Source organism: Rattus rattus, chromosome 4, assembly GCF_011064425.1.
Source record: "Rattus rattus isolate New Zealand chromosome 4, Rrattus_CSIRO_v1, whole genome shotgun sequence".
Lineage (NCBI taxonomy): Eukaryota > Metazoa > Chordata > Mammalia > Rodentia > Muridae > Rattus > Rattus rattus.
The window spans coordinates 28,994,778-29,014,928 of record NC_046157.1 but is presented as its reverse complement, the minus strand read 5'-3'; the positions used below and the strand labels follow the sequence as shown (position 1 = coordinate 29,014,928).

General features: G+C 41.2%; 1 protein-coding gene across 1 annotated transcript in view; it reads left to right on the top strand.

Moving 5' to 3' along the window:
- The window catches only part of Atp6v1a (ATPase H+ transporting V1 subunit A), a 55,294-nt gene that overhangs the window by 17,873 nt on the left and 17,270 nt on the right, over nucleotides 1–20,151 (top strand). The window contains exons 2-12 of the mRNA XM_032900224.1: nucleotides 1,858–1,953; nucleotides 3,964–4,092; nucleotides 7,165–7,379; nucleotides 7,655–7,792; nucleotides 9,042–9,193; nucleotides 11,395–11,557; nucleotides 12,201–12,309; nucleotides 16,799–16,921; nucleotides 17,005–17,119; nucleotides 17,950–18,013; nucleotides 19,063–19,266. Of these exons, the coding sequence (XP_032756115.1) occupies nucleotides 1,872–1,953; nucleotides 3,964–4,092; nucleotides 7,165–7,379; nucleotides 7,655–7,792; nucleotides 9,042–9,193; nucleotides 11,395–11,557; nucleotides 12,201–12,309; nucleotides 16,799–16,921; nucleotides 17,005–17,119; nucleotides 17,950–18,013; nucleotides 19,063–19,266 (1,494 nt within the window). The 5' untranslated portion in view covers nucleotides 1,858–1,871. The remainder of the gene's footprint in view (nucleotides 1–1,857; nucleotides 1,954–3,963; nucleotides 4,093–7,164; nucleotides 7,380–7,654; nucleotides 7,793–9,041; nucleotides 9,194–11,394; nucleotides 11,558–12,200; nucleotides 12,310–16,798; nucleotides 16,922–17,004; nucleotides 17,120–17,949; nucleotides 18,014–19,062; nucleotides 19,267–20,151) is intronic.

Genomic DNA, 20,151 nt, shown 5'->3' with positions numbered 1-20,151 from the left:
TGTGTTTGTTTTTCTTAGGTTCAGGTAGAGACCCATAGTCAGTATCACCCATCTTTTCATGCTCTGTCCCTATTGTTGCCCGAACATAAGCTTTATACCAGCCAGGCCGGTCGGTTTGCTCTTCCTGAGTATTTTATTTCCATTCTCCTATTCTTGACCCATCTGGGTTGCCTTTGCCACTCATTCTTTCCTTGTTTGTACAAATACTAGCTGACCTTCAAGATGGCTTCATTAAACTTTGTAGTCTTTGAATGTTTACTAAATGCATATGACTTAGCACTTTATTGTTGAATGCTCTAAGACTAATTTTTGTGTACTGTATCCCAGATTTTCCTTTTTGGTGTTATTGTTGTTATTGTTGTTGGTGTGTGTGTGTGTGTGTGTGTGTGTGTGTGTGTGTGTGTGTGTTGTTATTGTTGTGTGTGTTGTTGTGTGTTGTTGTTGTTGTTGCTGCTTGCTTGCTTTTAGGTAGCATCTCTCGTAGTACAGGCTGGTCTGGAGCCTATTTTGTAGCCCAGGCTGGCTTCAGACATCGTGACAGACCTGAGTCTGCTTCCCATGTGCTGAGAGAACACATGTGTCAGTCACCAGGCCAGGCCTCTGTTTTCTGTTTGGATATGGGCAGTTGTCCATTGGAGTTTCGGATTGTACTTCTCTGAAGCAGACGTTGAACTAAATTTCCTTTTTTTTTAAGATTTATTTTTACTTTATGTGTATGAGTATTTGCTTGCATGTATGTGCATCGCATGCATACTTGGTACCTTAGGAAGCCAGAAGGCAGTGTCAGCCCCTAGAAGTGGAATTACTAACAGTTGTAAGGCACCATGTGGGTTCTGGGAATTGATCCTGAGTCTTCTGCAGGAGCAAGTGCTCCTACAACTCAGCCTTACAATTCTGGTCGATTAAAAGAAGAGGAAAAATGCCCTGAGACAAATTTTAAAGATAGATTTTATTTTAATATAAAATACATAGTTTGTTCCACTATGAAAAGTGATTAAAAAAAAATAAAGCAAGAGTGGAGCTGGAGATTGGCTCAGTGGTTATAAGCACTTGGTCTTTCTGATGAGCATCTACAAAGTGACTCACAATTATCTGTAACTTAAGTTTTAGGGGATCCAATACCCTCTTCTGGCCTCTGGGGGCACCAGTTACACATGTAGTACACATACAGAAATTGAGGCAAAACACTTGTAACATTAAAAAATTAATAAAGCATTGAAAAACTAAAGGCGGGAGTAATATATTTAAATCGGGGCTTACAGCGGCTCATGAAGAAAGTGACATTTGACTAGAATCCTAAAGGAGGTACTGGGCTGGGTAACCTAGCAAAAAAGTTCTCAGACAAAGGCTCTTAGGCTTTGAATGATTCAGAGTAACTGGAGAGGAAGTTGGAAATATTGGATGAGGATATGAATAGTAAAGGGGTAGATAAATCATTGGCAATATGGGATATGAAATGTAAACACGCAATTTAGTTATAACAGATATACTGGTAGCTTATTCAAGAATGAGTTATTTTAACTTAAGGATTTTGTGTTAAGCTGGGTGGTGATGGTGCATACCTTTAATCCCTGCAGCACTCAGGAGGCAGAGGCAGCCAGATCCCTGGGTTTGAGGACAGCCTGGCCTACAGAGCAAGTTCCAGGACAGTCACGGCTACAGAGAGAAACCCTGTCTTGAAACACACACACACACACACACACACACACACACACACACACACACACACACACACACACCTGCATGTAGTGTCACGTTTTATTCTGAAATGGTTTTATGACTTGAGAATATACCACCTATGCTAATTCTTTTGTCTTAGAGTTTCTAATTATGACTTACTTTCTTTTTTTGCCTTAGGTAAATTTAGCACAATGGATTTCTCCAAGCTACCCAAAATCCGTGATGAAGACAAAGAAAGCACATTTGGTTATGTGCATGGAGTCTCAGGGCCTGGTACGTAATGTGCAGCAGCTAAGAGCAAGGACGCCTCACTGATCGGCGTCTTCTCAAGGGGCTGTGGGGAGAAACCCAGGTCCTGCTGGTCCACATAAGTGGTTTGCTTTTTTAAGAGCTCATAATTGCTATGAGAGTAAAATACTATAGCCCCCGGAATGGTTCGCCGAGCACTAATCATGTCCATTTGACGGTTTGTCAGTGATAAGCTACTTTGTGATACCATGCTTGTTAGGCTAATAAAGCTTAATTGTTTTTGTTAAATTTGAAATTAAAAAAGCTTTAAGGTTTATAGCTTTTAGTATGCAGTGCTGTATGTGTAATAAATATTCAGTTACTCTCTACTGGTTTGATTTGAACGTAAATAAATAAGGTCTTCAGAGCCTTTCTTAGTAATGCTAACTTAACCAGCCCTCTGCGTTTATACATGTGTCTGGGTAAGTATTCCAGGTATCTCACAGCTGACTACTTCAGAGAAGCCCGGTGACCTGATACTGAGAGTAGAAAGTAGTTTTATAGTCTGTATCCATTTTTGTCAAACCTTGGAACTCTGCTTTTAAAATAACCGTCTCATTTCAGTATTTATTGATTTTGTTGAATATCCCACTAACAAATATGGACTACAGTAGCTTAGGTACAACCTGCTCATTGATATTAAAATGTATTTTTCCTTTAAGTTTCATGCTACAGTTTGTACCCTGTTCTAATGACAGGGAAGGCGACAGTGCCTCTTTGGCAGACTTTTCATCCATGAGTGAGCTCGACCTTCTTCTTTCCAAGCACTCAGGGAGCTTGCGTTCGCTGGCAGGTAGAGAGGAGCACTCACTCTTCTCCATCTCTCTTAGGATCACAGGAGCAGTTTCCCCTGGGTGCTGATAGGACACACAGTAAACATGAGGAATCTTAGGGAAAAGCAACAGGCCGGCTCCAGGGCTGACGTTTAGTTCCTGAGTACTTTATAATAGACAAGTGGTACCCTTTGGGGTTTATGAAGTAGGATTTCTAAATTCATTATATGATATTTCAGGTCATCTTAACTTTTTGTTCAAATTAATTTAACATGTTTTTCCACTGCAGTAATTACTATCACAGCTGTAATCACAGACTATGGAGTAAGAGTGGGTTCATTCTTACGCATTTCTACAAATGTAGCACCCTTCTTTCCCTTCCAGAAAAATAGCTTGCTTGCTAGACAGCATGGTCTATTCTAACATAGCAAGTTCTAATTCTGGCTCCTGCTTGTGAAAAAATATTAAAAATAGAGGTCCTTTCTTACTGAAGGTTGAACGGTGGTGGCGGCTGGTTAGGAACATGCCGTGGTTTGAGAAGAGGAATTATATGTGCATGTGTGAGCTGCTGCTGCTGGTATTTTGTAACAGGGTTTCAAGGAGCCTCGGCTGGCTTGGAATCCTGAGCCTCCTGCCTCTGCTCCCACTGCTGAGGTTACAGATGGTACCATCTGGCTGTGGATAGCATTCTGACTTTTTTTTTAATTCTAGAGTGAGAGTTTATTGAAGGTCCACAGCCAAGGAAACTTTAGAATCACTAGCTTAAAGTAGTGAAAATCTTGCTTTATTGTTATCTTTCAAGGAGTAACAGCACAATAAACTGATAATTACTGTATGATGTTCTAAAGCTCTTAATTCCAATGTAGGGTATTTGGTTGTTTACGGTTACAAAACCCTTCATTGCATGTATGAAAGGAGCTTGGGTTGTTCAGAATGAACAGTACTACAAGATGAGAGTTTTCATATAGGACTTCATGTGTTAAAATAGGTTGCTTTTATGTTACATTAATCAGTAACTATAGCCTAACAAGTCTGTTTTGTTTCCTTCTGTGTATCATTTACTAAAAATATGTCTATACGAGAAACTGTAAAGGGTATTGCATGCTGGGAGTTTATTTCGTCCTTATGAATAAATGAGAAGGCATGCTACTGGATGTATTAGATGTTGACATTAGCTGTACTTATTCGTAGACTTTGGACCAATGGTCTTTTGTTCTTTCAGTGGTCACAGCCTGTGACATGGCAGGTGCTGCTATGTACGAGCTGGTGAGAGTGGGGCACAGCGAACTGGTTGGAGAGATTATCCGATTGGAAGGTGACATGGCCACCATTCAGGTGTATGAAGAAACTTGTATCCTTTTCTGGTCAATTTCCTGCCACCTTCTGTGTGTCAGGATTTAAGGATTTAACCCACAGTTGGTGCATGTCATGCAGATGTCATATAGGAACATAGTGAAGGGAGAACTATTGGGAATTACTGCTCTTAGTTAAGAAATTAGAAATACGTTCTGAGTTTTCATTGCTCTTAACATTTGGTGCCACAGACCTCAGGGAATCCAATTGGAAATTTATTTAGGTTTCATATTGCAGAAGAAAGAAAGCATGACTGAAATAATAATATTAATATTGGCTTATGTGGTTAAAATTACCCAGCCATGATTTTATTTAAAAAATAAATATAGATCCTTCACCATTCTCACTCTTTAATGAATAATATAACTTTAGCCCTAAGAAATGCTTAATATTGCTACAATGTTGATTTTTAAGCATAATATCTATTTCCAATTTCCTATGGACAACTGAGGGGGGCTTACAAGACAGCTCAGCATGCAGAGCTCTGTTGGTGCCAAGCCCAGAAGGGTAAGTCTGATCCCTGGAAGTCATGCAAAAGGGGAAAGAGAAAACTGATGAACACAGTTGTCCTCTCTTCCCCATGTCTGTACTCAGCCACACACAGTAAACAAACACTAAATATTGGTTTTCAATACAAATAAATGTAAAGAAATGCAGGCCTCACAAACAATCAGTCTTTTGGAAACTCATGTCTGTAACTCTGTTCTCAAGGTCAGCATTAATTCTTGGGGTTTTAAGCATATTTTGTTCTATTGATGCTCTAACAAGAATGCTTGGAGGTAACTGGCTCTCATGCTAACATAAAAACAAAGTCATCTAAAAAGGAAATTAGAAGTCTCTGTGTTCATATGTATGCAGGCGCACACATATGTGAGGACACATGGGTGAAAGCCAGAGGCCTCATGTGCCATTCAACATGATGCTTGAGACAGGAGCTCTCATGTTGCATGGAGTGTGGAAAATAGGCTACACTTGCTGACTGGCCAGCCCCAAGAATCATCCACGGTACCCAAGGCTGAGGTTGGAAGAATATGCCTTTTAACGTGGTTTCTGGAGGCTGAATTGTTATGTTCATGCTTGCAAGACAAGCTGAGCTATCGCCCCAGCCCCAAATTTGAAGCCTCTCTAGGCATAAAATCATAGCTAAAAACAAGTTTGGGGGGGATTTATTGATATACCTTTATCTACCATCTAGTCACTGATGAATAGGTGGAACTCAAGCACAGAACCTCATACATGACAAGCATACATCCTAATACTGATCTGTGTCTCACCCCACAGTTGTTCTCTTTTTCTCATGGTTTGCAGACTTAAAGTTAGTGAAAATGTATGCAGTGATAAAACTCCCTACATTTTTTGGCCTCTGTCTAGCTGACTTCAAGACACAATAACCACTTTGATTAGTTATAGTTACTGTGTATTCTTCTGTACTTCTAGGTTTGCCTTAGCATATAAAAAAGTGGGTTTCATTAAGGCATTTTTATTCACATATACTTTGTTCTAATTTAAATCAGGTATCTTAGGAAATACAAGTAAGTATTTGTTGTTTCTTCCCATAAGATAGCATATTTATATAGACTACTCTGTACCTGTTTACCACTTTAAGATATGTGGATTGCAGATGAAGATAATATGATAAATACAGTAAAATGATAATGATGTAATCTAGAGCTATAAGAGTAGTTTTTGAGAAATTCTTTGAACTTTGTTGTAGGTTTTTTTTTTTTTTTGGTTCTTTTTTTCGGAGCTGGGGACCGAACCCAGGGCCTTGCGCTTCCTAGGCAAGCGCTCTACCACTGAGCTAAATCCCCAACCCCTTGTTGTAGGTTTAAAAAAATTCCTGTTAGGACTGGAGAGATGGCTCAGTGGTTAAAAGCACTGACTGCTCTTCTAGAGGTCCTGAGTTAAGTTCCCAGCAACCACATGGTGGCTCACAACCATCTGTAATGGGATCCAATCCCTCTTTTGGTGTGTCTGAAGACAGCTACAGTGAACTTATATACATTAAATAAATAAATCTTTTAAATATTTTTTCCGTTAGATACTGATAATGAAAATGCTTGTTTTGAAGACCTTTCTACAAGAATTCATAGATGTTCTTCTCCTTTTTTATAGCTACATGTAATTCCAGCATACAGTATTATCATAACTGAGTAATCAATTAATAGTATAAATTTTGATGATTTAAAGTCTTTCTTTTAACCAGTGCTACAGTGTAACCATTTTTACTTTAGAAAGATATCCCTAAATTAATCTCAGTGAATGTTTATTAATTGTACTATCAACAAATATAAAACAAGGCATTTCACTGTTTACTCACCTTTAGGCTTTCTTTTCTTTCTAAAGAATTTCCTTAGTTTTCAATGTTTAAAACTTTTTGTCTAGGTACCACTATTCTGTATGAAGACTGCTATTCAGTAATATGGTCAAACTTACGAATTAGTGAGAGGCTTTTGCTTCTGTTCTTAAACCTGTGACTCCCAAACTGGGCAGAAGCATTCGGGCAGCTGCAGTAGATTCAGGCGGCACCCACGCCACTCAAAAATGTTAAATTCCACACACCAGAATGTTAGACACTTCATCAGCCATGATGAACCACTGAAAATGTTTGTCGCATTACATTCTTGTCAGTGGCATCATGAATGTTTGTGAAGCTGAGCTAAAATCCAAGGAGGCAGAAATAAATAGGTGGTAGGTTTCCAATCTTCCTCAAAGTTATACAGTATCTAAAAGCCACATGCACCCTTCCGTTCATTAGACCTTTGGTTGTTTAGGACTGAAACTGATTCTTTGTCTTTTCGGTTTACAAACCATTTTTTTCACGGACACTCAGTTGTTAGGATATACATATTGATTAAACTCTTTGGATATGATTATTTAATAAACAGAAGTGTTAGGTATTTATTTGTCCTTAGAGACTACAAAATATTGCTGAAATGTCAAAGATCTGGGAAACTTTGGGAACTTACTATTTCTTCTTCTTAAATGTCATTTTCCTTTTAAACTTGTATTTCCTATTCATAGTATCTTCAAACTTTGGTTTTAAGTTTGCCTTAACTGCTGTTCCTAGCTGGTGTCTCTGTTGGAGACCCTGTACTCCGCACTGGTAAACCTCTCTCGGTAGAGCTTGGTCCTGGCATTATGGGAGCCATTTTTGATGGTATTCAGAGACCTCTATCGGATATCAGCAGTCAGACCCAAAGTATCTACATCCCCAGAGGAGTAAATGTGTCTGCTCTTAGCAGAGATATCAAATGGGAGTTTATACCCAGCAAAAACCTACGGGTACGTCTGTGTAACCAGCAATTCCTAAAATTGGTGAAAGAATATGAAATGAAATGTGTATTTAGTGAACTATTTTATAGTCTTAGTTCAAATAAACATAAAGCATGGATATACTGTCTAATATTTAATGCACTTATTGGACTATAGAACTAATGCTTTATTTATAAGTTAGGCAAGTGATTTTAAATTATGAAAGTAAGGGTATGTCTGCTTGGGGATGTGGGGTGTTTTGTTTTGGTTTTGAGCATTAAATGGCGGGTGCCTTTGTTCCTTAGGTTGGTAGTCATATCACTGGTGGAGATATTTATGGAATTGTCAATGAGAACTCGCTCATCAAACACAAAATCATGCTACCCCCACGCAGCCGAGGAAGTGTGACTTACATTGCACCGCCTGGGAACTACGATGCCTCTGTAAGTACCGCCTGGCCTTTGTTCTCCACAGCACCTGCTCATCCACGGCAGTTACCATTTTAGTGCCCTGCGCAGCTAACGCATTTCTAGTACGGACGTTCCAAGTGACTCCTGTGCTGTTTATTTATTCATTGTTTTACTTATTTTCATGATGGGAACCGATCCAGAGGCTCATATGCTAGGCACTCACTCCCACTGAGCTATGCCATTTTTAAGGGTAATTTTGTTTAGACCTGGACTTGAGCATACAAGAACAAGATTATACCTTTTTAAAAAGAAATATGACATTTCCTAGCTTCTTAACTGATGGGTTTGCCTATATCTCATTCAGCAGGCTTAGAATAAACATGATTTTTTAACTGTCAATCAGGATTCACATAATTAATTATATAGTAGATTGTATGAGTTCTTACTTGAGTGTATCATTTGTAACTTAGTTTATTTTACCTATAGTCGCAGAGTGTCAGACAATAGAGTTGTAGCAGTTTCTAAATAGGCATATAATTTTATTGAGAAGTCCATGATAACATGTAATGTCCCCCTAGTAAAATGCAATAAGCAGTTTTTCAAAAGTATTTACAAAAATGTGTGCTTTATAACATGTAGAGAACACTTGTCAGTTTGAGATTCTAGAACAGCTGTCTAGACTTGTTCACTAGCTTAGAGACTCGCTCATTCTAAATGGAGGACTTACCCTGGAACAGACCATTCATATTAACCAGACTACAGATTTCTTCTGGAATTTGGAGTTACTTGTGAGTGGTTTAAACAGTTCATAGATGTTGTTATCACTTCCTTTTAAAAATATTAACAAAAAATAAAAATAATAATATTTTGGGGCTCTTAGGATGTATTTCTAAATTAGAGCAATATGATTGTGATAATGAAAAAGGGAGAAAGGTAAGTGTGAGGCTTCCACTTTTCCCTAATCCAGGGAGCATGTATAGCCTTTAAGACTTACCTGTCGTGTTTGTACAATTTATGTAGCTCTTTATTATTTGATGTGCTCCTTCCAAAGACTTCCTGCCATACTTTATATTAGTCAGTGAGATGGTGATGCACCCAGTATAAAGAAGTATGACTATATGTAAAGACACATAACAAGAACTATACACCTCCCTTCTTATAAAAGCAGCCTTCTATCCACGAGAGTAACCTGGGCTTACTTACTTGGGTTTTGGAAGAAGAGTGACTCACAGACTTAGCCACCCTTAAAGTTTTACTGCCTTACATTTGTGTGTTTTAACAGGATGTCGTCCTGGAGCTTGAATTTGAAGGTGTGAAGGAGAAGTTGAGCATGGTCCAAGTGTGGCCTGTGCGTCAGGTGCGGCCTGTCACTGAAAAGCTGCCAGCCAACCACCCCTTGCTTACTGGCCAGAGAGTGCTCGATGCCCTTTTCCCGTAAGTTGGCTGTCCCCACTGTCTGCCCCCAAGGTATCATGTGCACCTGCCTTTTCGTAATCCTTGCAGATATGAGTTCTCTGTATTAAATACAGCGATAGGTTTTATCTAGGGCAAGCATGATGAATTAGTTACATCTATTGCCAATAATTAAGAAGCAAAGTTTTTTCCTCTATAGTCCCGAACAACATTGTATTTAAAAAAACTTCCTGAAAAATAAAATTTCCAAAAGACTATCTGTGACAAAGCGTATAAGTAACTTTAAGTTGTCCTAGAATTAATAAATTGGCATTGCTGTAAATCGTTAATTTCTAAAGTCAAATGGACTCCGTATGCTGTCACGGGTAGTGATTTATAGTGTGCTCTTTTCTGTTTTCTTGGCTTAGAAAATTTTACTTTCTTTGTTAGACACGCGGCTTTACTGTATGCCGCTGTATTTTCTACAATGACCTCATCGTTTAATGTCCAGAAAAGCCTGGTTTCTGCTCAACCTTGAATCACTATAAATTCATCATTAAAGGCAGTGCCTCCCACTGGCCAAGCCGGCCCCTGCCACCGAGCTGAGCTGAGCAGCCTCCCCTGCACTCTCACTGAAGCCAGCTCTTTGGGGAGCTCTCCCTGTTTCTTTCCCGCAGAGATCGATGTGCTTTGACTTCCTCGGTGCTCATTGCCTCCGGTCTGTGTCCATTATTCAGAATACACTCCACAGACCGAATCTCAGGAGTAGTTCCTAGTGGTGTAATAAAACTTGGTTTTTTGCCGGAACTCACCTGGCGAAATTCCACTGTGGAGCCGTCCAGCTGTTCCCTTCTGCTTTGCACACACCACTGAGAGCAACCAGATGATCCGGAGAAATTGACTTCTGCCCACACTGCCATGGCAGCCCTTCCCCACTATACCTGTCTGCTGGCCTTGCGGCTGCTTCTCTCTGTAGTTCAGATGCTCAACTCCACGTCTCCTCCTTCCCGTTTCTTCTTCACTGAGAAATCAGGCACTATGAAGCTCCACCTACCTCCTCTCTCTCTCCCCTTTTGGGGTTCTTTACATATCTGGGTTCCTCAAGTGTGTCTCCCTCTTCTGCCTCTTTTCATAAGTCTCCTGTCTAGTGAGAGGGAAAGGAAGGGAAGAGGAGAGGAGCGGCCAGTGTTAGTTTATCCTTTCTACGTGTCCCTGCACTCCTGAGGTAAACTCCTGAGGAATACCCATGACACCAGTGCTTCTGCTCTAACCCATGGGAACTCTGTCCTGCCCTTAGCATTGCTGGTCCCTTGGACTGAACAATACATTTTTAATTTGTCACAGCTTTGAGTATTGCCTTGTCATGGACACCCTGTTCTCCCCTGTTCCCAACTCCTATAAGCTTGAGTATTTCTTAGGTCTCCCTCCTGTAACTATACTCTGCCCTCCTTCAGACCTGAGCTCTTTCAGGATGGCCTTATTACTCTTCCTGACTAAACTGAACTTTATGACAAGATGTAAGTTTCCTAGGCCCTTTTCTACCCCTTACGAAGGAGATGCACTTGTGTTCCTCAGTGAACAGACTTGTGCAAGCATGAATGTCATTCAGGCTATTTTATTATCTCCCTGAGTTCCTATGGCTTCATAAGACCCTTCCTCGGGTGTCTTACGGAACACACTTTCTCACTTTCCGTCCACTGTACGTGATAACGATGGCTAATCATAAGAAAACACGTGCTAATTTGTCTTTTGTTATCTCAGGATAGTACGTCACTCTGTACCTCAGACTTGCCTGGGATGCTATGTAATTTAAGCTAGCCTTCAATTCATGGGTAATCCTACTGCCTCAGCCTCCCAAATGCTGGGAATATAGGCATAACTGCCACGTCATCTTTCTTTTGTTAAAGACTTGCTTAATCCATGTAATGCTGGCTGTCCTGGAACTCACCATGTAGAGCAAGCTGGCCTCAAACTCACAGAGATCCACCTGCCTCTGCCTCCTGAGTGCCGAGATAAAAGGCCTGCAGCATCACACCTGGTTTACATCCACCTTAAAACATAAGCTGTTAAGCACAAAGGAGTTGTAATAATTATGACAGTATGTTCTGTGTGTATAGAAATGTTTCAGAGTAATTACCGTACAGGTATTTTTCTATCAGTTACCTACTTTTGTTTAGCAGCATACATTAGCAAGCCAATAGCATGATAAACATTGCTTCTGATTTTGTTCTGTTGCCCTTCAGGTGTGTTCAGGGAGGAACTACTGCTATTCCAGGTGCTTTTGGCTGTGGAAAGACTGTGATTTCCCAGTCTCTATCCAAGTACTCCAACAGCGATGTGATTATCTATGTCGGCTGTGGTGAAAGAGGAAATGAGATGTCAGAAGTTCTCCGGGACTTCCCTGAGGTCTGTCTACAGAAGACTCCAAATAACCGGCTGGAGGAGATCTGCATAGCAGCTGTCACTGACAATAGTTTATGCTCCATGGGCCAAGAATGATGCTTTCGGTTGTCAAGAGGCTTTCAAAGAATTTTAAATTATATTTTTGATTAATCTGTATATTTTAAAAAAGGAAAATGAATTCTTTGAAGTTTCTCTTCTTTATGCTCACTTAAGAGAAAAATAAGGTGGATAAAAGAAAAAAATTATATTTTGACTGGGTATGGTGGCATGTGCCTCTAATTCCTGTACTTGGGAGGCTGAGCCAGAGGGTCAATAGGTCAGAGCTAGCCTGGACTACATGAGACACTGTCTGAAAAACAAACTGTGAGAAACTGAACATTTAAATGTGAAGCTTCACATGGGCTCTGTGGTCTAGGTTACTGTAGTAGCATGTCCTTTTTCATAAAAGAATGGATTTCCTTTGGTCATTTGAAATGTCCAAATGAAGTTGCCCATTTATCAGAGAGTCCTGTGGAGCAGGAAAGAGAGGTTGGCATGATGGGGGTAGTCCTAAACAGAAACAAGTTACAATGTTTAGGTGGGAGAAACTAAACTGTTAGCGTGTTGGACTTAAACTGGAGCTCACTGATGGATTTTACACCCTTAGCTCACTATGGAAGTTGATGGTAAAGTAGAGTCCATCATGAAGAGGACAGCGCTGGTAGCCAATACCTCCAATATGCCTGTGGCTGCAAGAGAGGCCTCCATTTATACTGGTGAGTTAGGAGTTGGACGAAAAGACTTTAACACCTGTTCTCAACTTTAACACTAGCACCCAAATTTTCTTTCCCAAAGAACTTCATCTTTAAAAGACTCCCATATAATCACTTTCCTATCTTAAGAAATATCTGATTTATTACGTGTATCTACGAATAAATAAGCATAAAATTGTTTAAAAGAGTGTGTATGCCTGTGGGTGTGTGGTGTATCTTATCCGCATGCCACACGTCTGTGTGCCCTTGGAGGACAGAGAGCATGTCAGGTCCTCTGGAGCTGGAACTACAGGCAGTTGTGAGCTGTCCGGCTCGGTTCTGTGACAGAACTCAAGTGCTCTGCAGAAGCTCTCAACCTCTGAGCCATCCCTCCAGCCCCAAACGTAAGATGTTTGGTGAGCTGCCCCAGATGGTCGTCTTCACCTCCTCCTCTCTCTCATCCCACCCCAACACCTCCCCCCTGCTCACCCTCCCCCACTGCTCGCCCTCGCCTCCCCTGCCAACACCCCCCCGCCCCCCCGCACACCCACCCCTGCCCTTTGGCTACTGTTGTTGAACACATCCAGGGCCTTCCTTGCACATACGAGGCAAGCACTCCTGAGCTACAGTCACACTTCCACGTCTCTTAACACTCATAAAGCAATATGTTTACCTTCTTAATTTTATTATCCATCTGTATTTTAGCATCGTACTATATGAATACTATATGAATACTATATGAATATGAAAGATAAGAAATTTGCTATACTGTGTCTTTTCTCTTTCAGCCTCAGTGTTTAGGGCCTTTGTTTCTCCATTTTTAGGAATTATTAACTCTTTATTTTGTTCTAGAACTAGAGAGCTAATATTATTTAGACTTTGGCCTTCCCTAAATGGAGCCAGTGTTCCCTGTGGCTAGTTTAGTTTCTCTCGTTATTTCTTGTTTTATTAAATGTGTCTTTTGGAAGTTTCTGCAAGAAAGACTCACAGAAATCTTCATTTTCCTTGAACTCTTGCTTTCTTCATAAGTTTCCAGGGTTTGTTTTTTTTCCCTGTTGCCTTTAAACTTTAACAGTTGTATTTCTGAACTAAAATTATTAGACCAAAATTTTTTGTAACCTGGTAGTTTTTATATGTTGACTTTCATAGACTTCATGATTTATGATCTCCTGGGTTACTATAGTAATACTTACTTTGTTCATGAAAAAACAGGTTTAATTTTTGAGGTAAAAGGACTGTCTATTCAAACCTTAACGGTGGTTTGGCTGGGTATAAACTTCTTGGATCAATATTATTTTGCCTGAGAACATTTATTTAAGCAGTAAATATTGGGAGCAAAATCTGAGAATGATTCTCCCCCTTTTAGAAGTGGTCCAAGGAATTTCTCTTTAAATTTGAAGTCTCATAGCTTTCATAGGATCTGTGACAGCGTTGATAGCTTGAATACTCCTTCCTAAGCCATGCACCCTGTCAGTCTGTGAATTTGTTTTTTATTTTGAGAGATTTGAGGTTGTATCTGCATCCTTTTCCTCCGTAGACATACTGGAGCCCTTCTGCTTTCCAGGTCTGCCATGTCCTGTCCTGTCTTTTATGTAAACTCTCATGTGTACACACAATGAGTAGTGTCTGTTCCTAGTGTTGCCTCTAATGAAGCCGACATTTCCATACTGGTTTTGGTTTTCTTCCAGGTAGTTCACTGGGCCACACTTTTCGTCTGGTCCTTGGCAGGCACTTTTGCCATCACCGTACTTCCTTCTACATTGTTTTTATTTAAGTATCTCGGACCATTACTCAGCTTTGTGGGAGATGGGTGGAACTGGCTGTGGCCGGTGCAGTGGAACAGGACTTCTTCACGGTTACTTGTGGAATTTGTTACAGCCTGCAGTTGTGTGATTATTTTACTGTTTCTCTTCAGCAAGCCGTTGGTAGCGAATCTTTCTCCCCTACCTGCCGCACCCATGCTGTGTCATGGAGACAGGGAGTGCCTGCTTGCACTGTGTTTCCCCTCCATCTTTCTGCATCTCCTCGATGCCCTAGGCCCAGGGAGCTCTTACTCCGGCCGCTCTGCTCTGTAGCGTGTGGGGCCCAACTCGCAGAGCTCAATTCGAGTTGTGTCGCCTCAGTGAGTCCTTGAAGCTTCCCTGTTCCTGGATTAGTGTTCACGCATTTGGATCTTTTCCCCTGTTGTTTTAGCTTAGGGTTAAGTGTATCTTCGCCTTAGACACTGGATCTATAGTGCTGTCTTTTACTCTTCTTGTTTGGTTATAACTTATGAAAAGGAGAAGAAAGTGGCATATTCATGTACTACTTAAGATGGGAAGTCTACCTCATCTCTCATATGGCTGCAGTGTTCCTTCACGTGGATAGAGCAGAAGCATTTTTTTATAAAGATGCTTGTATTTTAAATTCTGGGGTGGCATTGCATGAGTGCAGTCCTGCAGAGGCCAGAAGGGGGCGTTAGACCTTGGAGCTGGAGTTAGGGGCCACCCGGCTGGTGGTGAAGCCTGAACGGGCTGGGAGAGCCGCAGTGCTCTTAACTGCTGCACTGTCTCTCCAGCCTCAGTAATCATCTAACCAGCACACGCTGGTTATGCTTTAACTCTGACAGCCATTCAAGCGGTGTGGTAACTGTGGGAGAGTTTGCCTCTCATCTTCACCAGTGCTAATCCGGTTAGCAAACAGAAAACATGAAGCAACTGAACGAAGCACCTAGCACCTGGAATGGATGACTGACTTTTAACAGTTGTTGCTGAATTACATACTAGTCAGTCTATATGTAAAATGGACTGGCCTCTTTCCCATGACATCAGCCATTTAAAAACAGCCTGCTGTCAGTTTTCCTTTAGGATAGTAGTCATCTTTTATATTGATTTATCCGAGTTCTTTGATCAATGAAGATAATTACTCTTTTCGAGTCTATGAGTGCAACTTAGTTTGTCTTTTGACTCCTCACCCCGTGCTGGGATCAAACCCCAGATACATCACCCCTCATCTTTTTGTTTTGGTGTTTGTTTGTTTGTCTTTGGTCTGAGTTATTCATTGTTTTTATTTATTTATTTATTGTAGGCAGTGAAAAATGTTTGTAGGGCATTAGTGAGTCCTTGATTACTCGTGTCTATTTGTGTTTCCTACAGAGTATCTAATATGAACATGCAAGTGTTGGTAGCATTTCATCATAGACCTAAAACACATCTGTGCTTATATTAAAAAGTCTGTTTTAGAGGCTGGAGAGATGGCTCAGTGGTTAAGAGCACTGACTGCTCTTCCAGAGGTCCTGAGGTCAATTCCCAGCAGCCACATGGTGGCTCACAACCATCTGTAATGGGATCTGATGCCCTCTTCTGGTGTGTCTGAAGACAGCAGCAGTGTTCTCATATTAAATAAATAAATCTCAAATTAAAAAAAAAAGTCTGTTCTAAACATTAGGTTAGAGTATCTGGTGTATTTTTACTGTGTTTTTAAGCCTAAATATTAAGTTTTTTAAAGGTTTGTTTTTAAAACCACTTATACTTAGTGTCTTTTATTCTGAGTCATGATGTGGTACAAAATAAAGTGCTGGTTTACAGTGACTTTCTCTTTGCTGCTGAGCTTGTTTTGTTCTTGCTAAAACAAAAGTCGGGGCATTGGGCAACTCTGACAGTACAGACATAACTGTATGTTTCTATTGTCTTAGAGTTGTGTATAGTACTTGTTTTTGGAAGATACTTATATGTATTTTATTTCCTTTAATATATTACATATATATAGGGTAGAAGTTATTCCATTTTAATAGGTTAGAACCTTGTATTGGAAAGGTTTGGCTGAGATAGATAACAAGACCCAGTCACTTTGGTGACCCAACACTTCTTGGTGTTTTACTTTGTAGGACCGGATTGGGTCTGCATGTCAGAGACTTGAGGCTGTCTCAAGTTTAGTTACGTATGCATGCTTGATGTATGGGATAGACAAGTGGTGCTCGGAAATGTCTTTCCGGATTAATTATCTGAGCAGAGAACGGGCATAAAACCTCTTCCTGTATGGAGTGGGCTTGGCCATGGCACATTTAATCCCAGCGTTTGGAGATGCACAGGCAGGTGGATCTCTGAGCTTGAGTTTGATCCCAAACACACAAACATCCCCCACTCACAGTTGTTGGCCATAGCCGTGGCTGGGTACTCTTTTTTTTCAGCCTGTGATGAACCCAGGCCAGAGTGGCTCTTCAGGCTCCAGCACATGTTTTGAGGGCTTTAGGAAGGCTAGAAAAGTGTATAACGTGCCTGGCCATGCAACATAGCATTTTTAATCACATTCTTTTCATCGAGGTCAGTTACATGTCTTATCTAAATGGAAAAGATGCTTGGAAGTGTGACTCAGCTGTGTGCCTAGAGAAATAAACCTGGGGAAATGGCTAACAAGATACTTAATGTGCCTGTTGTTTTAAAGTTTCTTAGGGAACTTTGTAAAGTAAAACTCCAGGAAAAGCCAGTAGTTTGTTTTCTGACAGTATAACTTAACAGTGTTCCTCTCTATTTAGGAATTACACTATCAGAATACTTCCGGGACATGGGGTACCACGTCAGTATGATGGCTGACTCTACCTCTAGATGGGCTGAGGCCCTCAGAGAAATCTCTGGTCGCTTAGCTGAAATGCCTGCAGGTGAGTCTAGTGCTTGGTTGTCTCTAATAAAAATTAAGAGCTGCCTTCAAACTTCCTTTTGAATTTTTCTTCTTGTCTTTCAGATAGTGGATACCCTGCATACCTTGGTGCCCGACTGGCTTCTTTCTATGAGCGAGCAGGCAGAGTGAAATGTCTTGGAAACCCTGAGAGAGAAGGGAGTGTCAGCATTGTAGGAGCGTAAGCAACCAAGCTGTTTGTTTTCCTTTATGTATTTGTTTATTCAGAGCGGACACGGGCTTACCATGTAGTGCATACTGGCCTGGGACTAGCTGTCTTGCCTTTCCCAACAGACAGGTCCCACGATGCCCAGCTTGTGCTGTTGATTTCTAAAAGAAAAAGGACGTCACTTACTTTAAAGAAAGGCTAGAAAGATTGCTCAGTCAGTAAAGTGTTTGCCACACAAGCTTGAGGATGTGAGATTGCAGAACCTACATTTAAAAAAAAAAAGCTATGCGTGTTGATGCATGCCTCTAAGCCCAGAGCCAGGCATAGGGAGTGGAAACAGGTGAGGGACTTCTAGGCAGCCAGCCCACTTTGGAAGCAGCACTGGCCTGTGCGCGCGCGCGCGCGCGCGCGCGCGCACACACACACACACACACACACACACACACACACACGCGCGCGCCCCTCTGTACCTGCAGGAGCAGGGAGGAGGGAGGGAAGGAGGATATATACTTGCTCTGGGAGTGGAGGTTCTTAGGCAGAGTTGCATTCAGAGAGCTTCAAAGGCACTGTGTGAAGCGATTCAGGCTGTCTCTGTGTCTTTGGATTTCATGGGCGTGATTTCCACGACTTTGTAAATTCGTTGTAATAGGGTCGGGGTATAGTGTGATGCTAGCTCGTGTGCTTAGCAAGCAGAAAGCTTTGGATTCCATTTCTAGCAATAAAAACAAACAAAATTAACTTTTATGAAAATTGATGTTTATATATTATTTTTATAAGTGTTTTGGTGTCTTTGTGTTTTTTTACATAACATTCCTAATGGTTATATTTTGTTTCTAATCTAGAGTTTCTCCACCTGGTGGTGATTTTTCTGATCCAGTCACATCTGCTACTCTGGGTATTGTTCAGGTATGCTTCCCCTCCGCCACACCCCAGCTGATTTAGCTAAGTGATCCTCAGATATTTAATTTAATCACTAAAGAACTGGCAGAAATTTAAAAAATGTTTTAATAGAGTCCTTAACACTGTGACAGTTTAATACATTCTGTTTTTTCTTAGTTCTTCACAGTTTCTACTGTAACAGAAGTCTGAAATACATACTTGTAGCAAAGTTTTCTTTAGTTAGAGTTATCCTACCCAATAAACTAACTCTTAGGTATAGAACTAAATAGGCCCCAAACTGCATAGTGCCAGGATGTCCAAGGTGCCGTCAGAACACCCAGGATGTCCAAGGTGCCGTCAGAATTCCCAGGATGTCCAAGGTGCCGTCAGAGAGTGGGCATCTCTGGCCATGCAGGAGTGCCTGGCTCCTCTCGCTGCTCTCCCAGTGCTTGGCCTGGTAGTCTGCACCTAGCTGCTGCCAGGGGACAACGGGAGAAAAGGGACATCACATGGTGAACTGTGGACTCCCAAGTGATACAGTCATTACCCTCTGTGGTTAAAGAGGCCAGCTGAGAGCAAGGTTGGGGAACGTGGTTTCTGCCTAGACAGCTGTTTCCCTGGGTCAAGGCATAAATTTTAGTGGATAGCTAATCATTAAAGAAGCCTAAATTTAAAAAGTGTGTGAATCAGACCTGTAGTTTTAAATCACGTTAAATTTTAATTGACTCAGTGATAGTTACTTGAGGTCCTCAGATCGTTTGAAGGACTTTAATCAAGGTAAATGTCTGCTCCATCTCAGTAAACCCACTGGTCCTTCTGTTCTTCTTACACCGTGATCGTCTCCACTGCACCCATTTTCCTTTTTACTATCACATTTGATACAGTTGTCACCCACTGTGAAAATGGAGACGTGATTTTTTTTTTAGTTAAGATTGGGTTTTACACATTTTAATATTGCAGCTATATTCACATATGCTAATATGATACATACTTGGCCCTAGAAGTTACAGAGCGCTTGTTAGGAACAAATGCACTCACTACCTTGAAGAAGAACCTAACTCGCGTTTTTAAACCAGGTGTTCTGGGGCTTGGATAAGAAGCTAGCTCAGCGCAAGCACTTCCCGTCCGTCAACTGGCTCATCAGCTACAGCAAGTACATGCGCGCCCTGGACGAGTACTATGACAAACACTTCACAGAGTTCGTCCCTCTGAGGACCAAAGCTAAGGAGATTCTGCAGGAAGAGGAGGATCTGGCGGAAATTGTGCAGCTCGTGGGAAAGGTGCGTGAGGCTGCACTGGGGTGCCATACAGGTTGGTGAAACTTTGCTGTGCCGGTGCCTCCTGGCTGGTGAATGGCTCCTGACTAGTGTCAGCACTCAGGAGCCTAAGGCAGGAGAGGGCCACAAGTCTGAGGCCCATCTGTGCTACACAGTAAATTCCAGAACAGTGTGGGCTGTGGGTATAAGATCGTGTCTCAAAATAAAGACCTTAAATGAGAAATATTTTTTAAACTAACTGGGCCTTTAAAATTTCATATAGCATTTAACATTGTCCTGGGTTCATGACAGGTGAAAAGAAGACACCCATCACCAGTCAAATTAGATATGAAATTTAGGCCCATTAACTTAGTCTTTGCAGGAGCTCTAAAGTTGGACATCAAAGGATCAGATTCCACTTGCTGTAATAATTGACTATGGGACCCAGTAAGTGACTTACATACTATTCCCTAGATCTGGATAGTCCAGAGGAAGACAGTGTAAGTAAGTTTAGTCACTGTAAATCTCATAATTGAATGATTCCTCAGGTTGTATAGAGAACTAGCCAGGACTTAGTATTTCTCTCCCACCCCTCCCTCTTTTGGAATGTGTAGTCCAAGCTAGCTTCACAGTCCTGTCTGTCCCTCCCAAGTGCAGGATGACAGGGGTGTGCCCCCACGCCACAGCCTGTTATGTTATTACATCTGATAAAGCAACCTCCTAGTGTTTTCTAACTAGGATAATGTTGTTAGATAGCGAACATATTAAATATTAAATATTCACTTATGAGACACAGTAGGGCATACACATACAATTCATCATGAACAGGCAGAGTGTAGCAAGTGTGACCCAGGAATGTGTCATGAGGAGCAGGGGAGCTGACTCAGTGAGGTGCATGCTGCACGGCCA